This window comes from Terrapene carolina, unplaced genomic scaffold (genome assembly GCF_002925995.2).
Source record: "Terrapene carolina triunguis isolate 2854851 unplaced genomic scaffold, T_m_triunguis-2.0 Scaffold132, whole genome shotgun sequence".
In the NCBI taxonomy this organism is placed as follows: domain Eukaryota; kingdom Metazoa; phylum Chordata; order Testudines; family Emydidae; genus Terrapene; species Terrapene triunguis.
Genome location: NW_020664483.1, coordinates 7,862,607 through 7,874,341, shown reverse-complemented (window position 1 = coordinate 7,874,341; position 11,735 = coordinate 7,862,607). Strand labels below are relative to the sequence as shown.

At 43.1% G+C, this 11,735-nt stretch overlaps 1 protein-coding gene across 2 annotated transcripts in view; it reads right to left on the bottom strand.

The window, feature by feature from the left end:
- The window catches only part of PLCB1 (phospholipase C beta 1), a 637,760-nt gene that overhangs the window by 157,666 nt on the left and 468,359 nt on the right, over nt 1–11,735 (bottom strand). For both annotated transcript variants that reach the window (XM_024192884.3, XM_024192885.2), the window contains exons 11-12: nt 6,182–6,339; nt 1,162–1,244 (exon numbers count right to left, since the gene is read on the bottom strand). In XM_024192884.3, coding sequence (XP_024048652.1) covers nt 1,162–1,244; nt 6,182–6,339 — 241 coding nt within the window. The remainder of the gene's footprint in view (nt 1–1,161; nt 1,245–6,181; nt 6,340–11,735) is intronic.

Here is an 11,735-nt window from a genome sequence, read left to right as displayed (position 1 = left end):
GAAGAACAGTGCATTAGTATCCACTGGTAAGCAAATCCATCCCTTTTTCATTTTATCTTTGTCTAATAGCACAAAAAGTGGGAATCTCAAAATCTTTCCTGACTCCATGACTAATTATATATATGTTAGAGTTCAGGGGAGGGGAAGTAGGGGTGAGGGGAGAGAGAGTTTTTCTTTCACAGGAAATTTTTCAAGATTTCAAAATTTTTCCCAGCCAAATTGGCACAGAATGTCAAAAGCTTGAAAATTTGCCCAAACCAAAAATGTGAGGGAAAAAATAGGTTCCGGTCAATCGAAACATTTTGTTTTGCGTTCAACTTTTTTAATGAAAAAAATCACTATTAACCTAAATTTCTAAATGAAAAGTCATTCCAAACCAAACAAGCAGAACTTCTTGTGTCGAAAATGTCAAAGTGAGACGTTTCAACAATTTCAACACTTTTTTCCCCAAAGTTTTTTAAATCGGGAAATTTGTCAGAACTGACCCTTTCCTGCAAAAAAAGTGTTGGTTTAAACAAATCTGCATTTTTTGCCAGAAAAAGGTTTTGTTGAAAAATTACTGACCAGCTCCAATACACACACACACACACACACACACACACGTTAATGTCACTTTTGGGCTCTCCACTAAGGGCTTGTCTACACTACCTGTCGGATCGGCGGGCAGCGATCCAGCGGGGGTCGATTTATTGCGTCTAGTATAGCATATTCTCTAGCTTGCTCTCTCTTTCATTTTTGTTATGTTTACTGTCATTGGGAATTTCACATACTCTGCTGGAGTAGAACCTTACTCCAGGAGTAAGCCCATTAAAATCACTGAGGCTACTTGGGCAGAAAGATACTATTGTACCTGAGTGCAGGTGGCAGAATTTGGCCAATAATTATTAAAACATTCCCCCCTCACATGCAAGGCTCCAATTCAGCGAGGTACCTAAGCATGTGCCTAACTTCAAGAAGGTGAGAAATCTCATTGAAATCAATCAGACTACTCACGTAATTGAAGTTATGCACATGTTTAAGTACCTTAAGGGCTTACATGTAGGATGACAAATTCAGTAATTACGATGATTGATGATAATGCCAGATAACAAAAATGCTAAATAATCTTGTGTCTTGACATTGTAACACTATAATAAACATTGCAACACTGTAATTACTTACGAATCCACATGGTTTTCAAAGGAAAGGAGGATCGGAAAAGGCGATGTCTTAAATGCACACTCAGCAATAGCTTCTATTACTTCCTAAAGAAATTAGGACACAGATAGGTTACAAACCCTTTATGTCTAAATGAGGTATATTTTGGTTCCTGATCTAACTTATCTATCTGTAAAGCAAACACAAAAGAACTCAGTGCCTTCCAAAACCATGCCCAGACCTTTTATTCTGAACAACCTGAAAGCTCTGGATGTGCTTTTCAGTCTGATCTACAATCTGATCTCCAAACAGTTATAAACTTAAAGTGTTATCTCACTCCAGGCGTGGTTTTGTGCCTCTCTGTGACTGAACCAAGAGCTTATTGTAGAACTTTTTGCAGGTCATGATTCATTCCATGCCTAAAGTTTCATGGATTATTTTGAATAATTAAAATAATAATGTTTTATTTGACAAGCCTGTTGTATCTTCTAACTAGCACCTTTTTCTTTTCTCGTTTGCTTCTTTTTTTTGTAAAATCCGTAGTACTCTGATGCACAAATTTTCAGACCTCTCCTGTTTGATGTGGGAAAACCCTTCAAGGCACAATATAAAAAAGATTGTTTCATTGAGTTTTAGCATCCTATTGTGCAATAATTTATAAAAGATATGATTCAGAAATGGAACCATTTATTTGTAAAGGCTGCCTTTCAGCTTTGACTGAAGATGGCAATAGTTTATCTACTGGAGGAATCATTTTATGACACTAATTTTAGCTGTGTGCCCATTTTATCCTATATCAATGCACTTATTGTTAGAAATAATTCACATTTCCCTCTTGAAATACAAACCTGCTTCCAGATGAACGTGCATTAGCATCAAAGGCTGTTATAACCATACAGTGATAAAAATAATCATGAGTCAAGCACCAAAAATCATACAATTGAGTTCAAAATAATGAGGCTTTTTTAATCTAGTGAGAGTTCTTTTTATTTGCCTTCTGGCTTTTGAACTTTTAGAAGTCACCTTCCCAAGCTAATCTATACAACCACGAGGGTTAGAAATTAATTTTATTTTAATGAAAGCTGAGATTCCGGTGCATTCACACAACTCTAGGGCCTAGGGCTTTAAGAAAAAACAGCAAATACAGTGAGAGTTGGCAACATTGAGTGTATATCCTGATATTTATATTTTTCATGTCTCTACAGAGACATCAAATTATATCTATACTGTATGAAGCAGATCCTCACCTGAAGTCAATGGAGCTGAAGAACTGACTCTACAGCTATATGACTGTATACATACGCATACACACACACTCCCCATATAATAAATAGCAAACTTTACACACTTAACTACCTCACCGGCACTCTGACCATCTCTACCAAGATTACTTCTCATGGTCTAACCTCTGAGCAGCTTCAAAAGCCATTTGGTTTTTCCTTTTCCCAAATACGGAATCTTCCTCCTCGGGGCCTAGCATGGGTCAGTTCTATCTAGCAACGGGTTTCTGGTTGCACGTTTATTTGCAGAAGTAAAACTGATAAATAAATGATACATAAGTAAGCCAAGTCAGATATCTCGTGAACCATGAGAGCTAGCAACAGACACTGCGTACCATTGGACAGTACAAAATAACTCCTTCTAGATGAAACTTGCTTCTAGCCTAGGTAGATCACAAAAATACTGATGTCACCTTACATTTGTGACATTGGGTGGGATTTTTTTATTAGTGCCTATGCGACTTAGGCACATAAGTCCCATTGAAAGCCAATGTGCCATGTGCACCTAAGTCACAAGGATCTTTTGAAAATCCCACCCATTATGATCTACAGAAAGGTTAGTTTAGATCTTTAAGATGTAGTAGCTCTATTTTTTCCTTCCCTTTAGACTTCACCACTCTCACACACGGACCGCAAGAGCCCCTGAAAGCATAATAAAAATAATCAAGCTGCAAGCCCTCAACCCTACTGCATAGATCTATTTCTTATTTTGTAGTAGACTCGGGCCGAGTAGCATTCCATGAAATGTTCTTTCTAAGAGATCTGAGACTCATGTCCGGGTGAAAGGGTACAGCATGTGTTACATTTTAGACACCTGCTAGGGATAGTGAGCAAAATTCTCTTCTCAGCTCCGCACAATAGTATGGATAGCAGTGGGAGCTCTGCATGTGTAGGGAAGAGCACAGTATGAAAGATAAGCACCCCATTGTGCACTTGGAAGGAGAACTTTGCTCCAGTTATGGACTAGTTCTGTATAGTCATATGAAACTACATCCTCAGCTGTCATTGCAACTCCTAAGATGGGATGAAAATACTGAATACAGGGGGAGAAAATGAAGTGGGGGAAAAGTCAGCTTGAAAGGGTAAGAGCTTGGACACCCTACGGGATTGGCTGAATCTGTAGATGTGAGATTCAAACATTGGGTCAATGAAGTGATGGGCCCTTTTTGAGACACTGGGCTTTCTGCATCTTCAAATTTATACACAGATCCACTTCAGTCAGTGCAGAAATGATGCTAAGATCCATGTTTCATTGCAGCAGGAGCATGACTCACTTGAAATGATTCTCCAAAGAATAGACACAAAAAGTGCATATATCTAGAAAGCAACTCCTGAGTTTGACAAGAGGAATATGGTTGGTTTTGCTATAAGGTCATATACCTGCAGTGGCTCCCAATCTGCAGCAGACAGAAGCCTCACAAATTGCTCTGAGTCATGAGAGGAGACAAAAAACGAATGAATGAAGTTGTCTCGAAGTGAATTCATATTACTTTTTGTCTTTACACTTCAGAAAATCTATTTATGTCAATCAAAAACGACGGTCGGAGCAAACAGCATTGCCTGTGACAGTCACGCCAAAAGCACGAACTGTTCAATGCCTTAGCACTCAACAGCCAGAGCCAATGATCGTTCAGAACTGAGTCAAACACCTCTGACGTGTTCTATCTACGGCTTTGCTCCTTCTACCTCAGCCAGCATACACTTTAGAGGCGAAAAGAGAAGTGGCAATAAATAAATAAATACATGTAAAAGGGACATTTGCAGTGGGGGTGACTGAAAGGTTCTGATTATACTCAAACTTCCCTCCCACCCACTTCAGATGCCAGCAAGACGTGAACTGGATCCTGAAATCTCCTGGGCCCAATTCTTGTGTATGCTTTAAAAGAATCTGACAGATTTTGCTTTATACTCTTGTACATGGCTGAGGAGAGGTTGAGAACCACCTTATTTAATTAAGCAACTTTCAGAAACCAAACTCTACACCCATCAGCATCAACTGTTTTCTCAACTGTGAAACGGGAAGGTTAGTGATAATAGTACCAGGGGTTGTATTTTACAATTTCCTGTGACTTAAATCTATCAGCATAGAGTTAGAGAAAAAGAGTGAAAAAAGCAGAGAAGCAGTGCAGTGCAAGTGAAATATAGGTACTTTGTTGTTGTGTGACTTGTTTTTTAAGTGAATGACTATCAAGACAAGAAAACACTTGTCCCTCACAGTGAAAGAGACACACACAAAATCTGTAGCTGTTAAAGTGGCCACGCCTATCACCGGTAATACAAGGATACTTCATAGAAGGATGATATTTTCCCAAATGTCGTCCGCATATTAGTAAACCTAGACATGTATTTCAATGGAAAAGAAGTACCTAAAGTTAACAGTAGGTATTTCTTTCAGAACTCTAAAATGCTGCCCTTACATAGCATTTTAGATAATGTACTATTACCGCTATCTAGCATTTGTGCTGGAGGCACAAAAACTGCAGATCAAATACATACTGTAGACTGAAAGTGAGAGAGCATTTCAGCCAATATACATTACTGCTGTGGACTAACATTTACTATTGATGACAAAATGCATGAAATTCAGAAGCCTAGAAATTCTCTCTCTCTCTCTCTCACACACACAAAGATGTTTTTGGTAATACTTGCTATACTTCAGCTCCCATCCCCAAATACCAGCTTTAGCTTCATGAAACGATCAAACACATTACTGATAACGTTTTTAATCGATTATGACAAATGCTCAGGTCCCACTGACACTGTTAATGTCTCACTACCTGGATGGGCAGTCCGTTGTCACGCTAGTTCTTGGAATTTACAGTTTCGTTATTCCTTTATCTACAGTTACTATCTTGCTGCCTTCTAAGCTTCAGCATTTTTGTTTCCTGCTTTCCCCACTAACCCACTGATTCCCAAGCTGTGGGTACCAGACTGTTCAGGGGAATCATGGGAATAACATCTCAAGTGTCACTGAAAGTGCCAGGGTGTTGGCAGCTTTTGAATGCCTGGAGGGGAAGAGGTCCTCTGCCACGCTGTATGCACTCCTGCCTCCTTTCTCCCTCAGGCCTTTCTGCAACCTTGGTGCTAATAGTCAGACCTGCAGGGGGAAAGAAACGAGTAAAGCTGCAGGCCAAGAGAAGGAGATAAAACACATGACAGTAAACTTAGCAGGGAGTTAAGAGTCCCTGCCAGATAGAGAAGAGAGGGAGAATTGGAGCTTTGCCTCCTTTTCTGTCAAAATCCTCATTCAGGCCTTCTTCTCTTGCTTGGACTCATTTTGTCATGGCTTCAGTTCCAGCTCTTCAGACTCCAGCCTATGCAGGATCCCCCTGCTCGTCTTCTCACCTGTCCTAAGAAATGTGGCCACATCCCCTCTACCCTCAGACAACTCCACTGGCTCCCCATTCACCTCAAGATTCAGTTCACACTTGCCCTCCTTGTTTATAAAACCTGCCACGGACTCCATACGTGTCTGTCTGCTCTATCATCTAGCACTGGTCTCTTTTCTGTCCGAATGTGGCATCTCTCCACTCATGATCTTCTTCTTCCAGCTCTGGACTATGGGAACATCCTCCCTCTATCTCTTCATTTCAGCGACTCTCCCCCTGTTTTCAACACTCATCTGAAAACAACTCGTTGTCCCTCAATTTCTCTTTCCTTCTACCTTCGCCGTATGAAGGTGTTTAACTCTGCCATGTGTTGGGACACATTTTACATGCAAGGAACTACCCCAGATAAAGTGACACTGTGTTGCCTCGTTATACCTTGAAGGATATTTCCGTTGTCATGGTGAATCCATGTGTAATGACGGGCTCTTCTTCTGCTGTTCGTCCTTTCCAGCAGTCCAGCTCCACACAGCGGCAGCCTGACAAGAGCACTTGGCGATACATCTCTACTGAGGAGTTACCAGCCAGCTGTCCAGCTGCAACAACATAACAAGGACATGAAACAGGAGGGTTCATTCTGGGCTGCTGGGGTAATTATAACGAATCTACTAATAATGAGTGCTAATAACATCATTCCCCCTCTGGTGACAGGCAAGCTGTCAAAGACGTCTTAAGAGCATCAGATCTAAATGAAAATGACTTAACACAAGACAATGCCATAGCCCAGGATCTGTCTTTATTTACAATGGTGTAAATCAGGACTAACTCCATTGAAGGCAATAGAGTTACCGTGATGCAAAGCCACCAGGAGACTCGAATCAAGGCCTGCACAGACAGACAGACACACAAGTCAGTGTGCCTCATTATTATTCTCCTATCTTTTAAATGTTTTCATATTTCAAATGGCTGATAAACATGCATCTTTGACATCAGTGAGATTTTCTGTAATAATTGCAAGACTTCATAAACAAGGTTTTAAAAAGTTCCTTGCTACCGTTGTTTTCAAAAGTAATTGCTAAGATCCCCAATTTAGCCTGAATTCCACATTAATAAAAAGCTTTTTTAAAAGTCTCAGTTCTAAAGCATGTGTTACACTTTAAACAAGCAACACAAGATACAAAGGCTACTCCACAATACTGGGACAGTAGACCTCTTTTTGTTGTAACACACAATACAGTGTAGTGCAAGAGAAAATCAACAGCTGTACAGTAACTCATGGATCAACAGTAGCTCCCAAATCAATACTTATCATACTAATCACCACGGTTATTTGGTTAGTTAAATTTCCCGAGGTGATGCTGCACTATGTATTAAAAATTTAATTATATTACCTGTTTGCAATCCTGACATATTGTAAAATTAAAAAAAACAACCAACAGCTTTTTCTCAAACATGGAGACTTTAGAGGAAAAAATGTCCTCTCATTTAAATCAAATTTTTGTGTTTATGAAAAGTTCTGGGCTTCCAGCACTGGAAACCTCAATCTTTACAACAGGTTCAGCTCCAGTAATGGCAGTGCAAATATCCTGTGATGGAAGACTAAAGATAATGGAAGAATGGTCCAGTGAGCAGGATGTCAGCCTCAGACTGGGAAGACCTGAGTTTAATGCCCTGCTGTGCTAAAGACTGCCTGTGTGACCTTGGGAAAGTCATTTAATCTCTTTACACATCATTTTCCTGTTTGTAAAATGGGGACAGCACTTCCTGACCTCGTGGGGTTGTTGTGAAGATAAATACATTAAACACAATGAGGTGCTCAGATACTGTGATAACAGGGGTCATATAAGTATGTCAAAGAGATATATAATATACCTGTCGATGAATGCACTCCTCATTCACCATTTGTGTGGTCCTCCTGTGGATAAGCTCTCTGTTGGGAGCTCAGCTCCTCGGGCAGCTCCACTCAATTTAAATGTCTACTTTCTATTTTCTCTACACTTGTATCTTATTTTAAATCCACTTTAAAAATAATAAAAAGCCCTCCTCTTTGAAAATGCTTATTTAGGGCTGGTGCCAGGGCCGGCTCTGGCTTTTTTGCCGCCCCAGGCAAAAAAGCCTCCGGCCGGAGCCTGGGGGGGGTGGCCGGAGCCCCAGTGGGGGCTCGGCTCTCCCCCCGGCGGCCAGAGCGCCGGGGGCAGGGCGGCGAGAGGGCGGCGAGCCCCGGCGGGGGCTCGGCTCTCCCCCCCCCGGGCGGCCCGAGCGGCCGGGGGCAGGGCGGCGAGAGGGCGGCGAGCCCCGGCTGGGGCTCGGCTCTCCCCCCGGCGGCCAGAGCACCGGGCCGCCCCCCTCCAGGTGCCGCCCCAAGCACCAGCTTGGGTGCCTGGTGCCTGGAGCTGGCCCTGGCTGGTGCCTGGGATACAGAACTGAGGATCGGATTTTCAAAGGTGCTCAATGCTGGCCTAACTCTGCTACTGAAGTCTGAGAGTTTTTCTCTCATTTGCATGTGTTTACTGCACTTGGTGTTTATATGAACCTGGCTCCCTTCAATTCTTTCTCCCTGCCTCGCTGTTATAACCCCCACCCCCACCCCGACCCCGCATTTCACATCTCCTTCCTGTTTTCTTTAAATGTTTTCCCCTTTGATTCTGCACCATAAATTTTCAGAAGCAGATGGATGCACACGCAGGTAATCTTGCTTGCAAACATACACTGTGCATGTAGTCTGTGATGCACAATCATCCATTCCCCCTGCAGAATGCCTAATTTGCACAAGCACATATTTGTTTGCGGCAGCATGCACATTTTGTGCCTGCATCTTAAGTGTCTGTTTTTGAAAACTCAGCTTTAAATGTTTGGGTCCTCTGATCTATGTTGACTGAAAAGCTGTATGTCTTTACAGCTGTTTTCCTTTATGTTGTCTTTGTTTTCCCTCAAAGCAGTCTGAATTTTGATGAATGCTACTGGATTTCTTAGGAGAATATTGTCCATCATCTACTGGTTTGCACAAAACATTTTGGACTTGTGAAATCCTTGACCGCGGAAGTCTCTAACTAAAGCATCACATGCACTGCTTGCCATATGACACTTATCCACGTTGCCCAGCTAACATGATTCCAACTCTCTTTGGAAGGATCACCGCTAAGGGTGAGAGGATGTTCAGTGTCCATGAACATTCAGTCCTCAGCAAGACTGCCCATCAATGTGCAAAAACAGTATCAACTGGTTTAGTGCTTTGGAAGACTAATTTTTCTAATACATGAAATAAAAGCAATATTCCAAGTGTTAAACATATATTATTTATTCAAGGGATGGCACTTGATTCTGCACCTATTCCGAATAATCCCTCTCGCAGATGAATTCTAAAATGTACTAATAGAAGCAATTATGGTAATACTTTCAATAGGATAGTCTGAGTATCATGCTACTACAGCACAATATAATATTGAAAATTGGAAGTTCCCTTTTTCAATACATGCAATATCTGCTTTAGCACCATAGTACTCTAGTTGCTACTGACTTGCATTGAATAAGGAGGAACATAGTATTGATAAAAACTGAATTTCCCAGTAAACACGGGACCAGATCCTCAGCTGGTCTAAACTGGCATTGCACTATTAAAGTCAATTGAACTATGCCGATTTATACCAGCTGAGGATTGATAGATTCCAAAGCCAAATGGGACCGTTGTGCTCAGCTAGTCTGACCTCCTGTATAGCACGGGCCACAGAGCCCCCCCCAAATAATTCCTAGAGCAGGTATTTTAGAAAAAGACACCCAGTCAAAACCAGCCCCTCACTGTGAGCAAGATTCAAAACTGCACGGGGAAACCCCACTGATTTTGAATCCAATGTGTTAACTACTCATCCATCACGGCTGTTTTGGCTGTCAGGGGACCTAGCCTACTGTCTCCACATCCCTGAGCTTACAATTACCCATTCTGCCTGCAAACAACACGATTGGCAGAAACTTTCACTCAGTGACGCTAGTACGCGCGTGTGCACATATTTGCACAGCAGTAAGCTTCACATCTGACGCGTAAAACATCCAGCATCAGATCTGATATGCCCGAGCTGTCGGATTGCCAAAACTGTAACTTCAAATCTGAATTTCAATGATTTAAACCAACGAACAACTGAAGTGTCACACGGCGTAGGACAAAAGCCTGCACTTAGGTTTAGCCTCTCCAGAGGTGGGATCAGAGCAAGTCAGGTGTGAGGGCCTGATTCATCCTTCCTGTGCAAGGCAGACTGGCTCGGGGGCGGGGGAAGAATGTATTCTGAAGTTCAATTAAGTACTGCTTCAAACAGATGCAGTGTGCAGCTGCTTCTAGCACATGGTGCTGATCACATATGTTGCACAGTGCAATCCAGGGGAGAAATCCTGACTTCATTAAAGTCACTGGCAAAAATCCCATTGACTTCAATGGGGCAGGATTTCACTCTAGGTGTCTGACTATACTTGCTGGGTGTTATGGTCAGGGCCGGAGCTTCCACTAGGCGACCCTAGGCGGTCGATTAGGGCGGCAGGATGTGGGGGGCGGCATTTCGCCGCCCTCTGCGGAAATTCGGTGGCGGGGGTCCTTCCGCTCCGGGTCATCGGTGGAAAATCGTCGGTGGGTCCTTCACTCGCTCCGGGACCCGCCGCCGAAGTGCCCCGAAGACCCGGAGTGGAAGGACCCCCGCCGCCGAGAACGCAGCTTCAGAGGAGGAGCTGCCGCCGATTACTGTGGAGGAGCGCTGCCGCCTAGGACGGCAAAAACCCTGGCGCCGCTCCTGGTTATGGTGCATGAGTTGGTGTGCTGGTTAGTTTTCCCCAGTACATTTTTAAGGGACGAGATGTGGAAACATGCCACAGCACACGGATAAAGAGTCCAGGGGACTAGCACAATGTGGCCATGGGGCTCAATGTTGGCAGCCTGGATGTATTTGCCCCGATACTCCATTCAGAACAAGGGACAGTACCAGTGTATGTAAGTGGGGCTTTGCCCTCCTTAAAACAGAAGCTGGAGGACAACTCTTTAATTTTGAGGCACTCTGCCCCACAGGCTTCTGAGCATTGCACTAAAGGATATGCCCAAACCTAGGACATTTCAAAATGGCAACAAGAATGGGCACAGAAAATGTTAATGACTTGTTAAGAAACAGTGAATTATCCCCACAAAACACAAATTAAAGGAAACAAAGAAGGGATGAATGCCCATTAAAAGTCGTGGATTTTTTTTAAACCTGCCCTTTAATTTGGGCCTACCTATTTTCCCTCTGTGTATCCTATATTCCCATCCTACACTTACGGCTGCTTTCTACTGTGCCTGTTCATCTCTGCAGCTAGTGAAGGCAGAACTCCTCCAAGCTTTTAGTACCCGCTGCTTTAAAGACCGCCTGAACTATTAGTCCTCAAGAACTGAGGGTTTGTCTACACTGCAATTAAACACCCATGGCTGGCCTGTCTCAGCTGACTCGGGCTTGCAGGGCTCAGGTTGCCGAGCTGGAAAATTGCAATCTAGACATTCAGACTCATGCTAGACTCTGAGCTCTGGGACCTCTGAATGTCTGCCCCACAATTTGACAGCTCTGCAGCCCAAGCCAGCTGACACAGGCCAGACACAGGTGGTTAGCTGCAGTGTAGACGTACTCTAAGAGTTTCGCCTCCATGGCACACTCAGACCCTGACAAGTGACGGAGCAGCAGACCTGAGATGAATCCCAAATGAGGGCGATTTATGTTTGGCAGTAAGAATGTAAGAATTGCCACGCTAGACCAGAAGAGCGGTCCATCTAGTCCAGTAACCGGTCATTCAGAGTGACCAATCTCACCTTCAGGGGAAAGTGTAAGACCCCTATACAGTAGCTGTGTGATACTGTATTGGGGCAGGATGGAATTTCTGACCACGGCTGGTGATCATCTCATGGCCGGAAGGATGAGGATTTACAGTCTTTATAATCCTTACTCTAGCTAGCTAGTGTGAATCCGCGGTACTTATATGGCCTCATTGC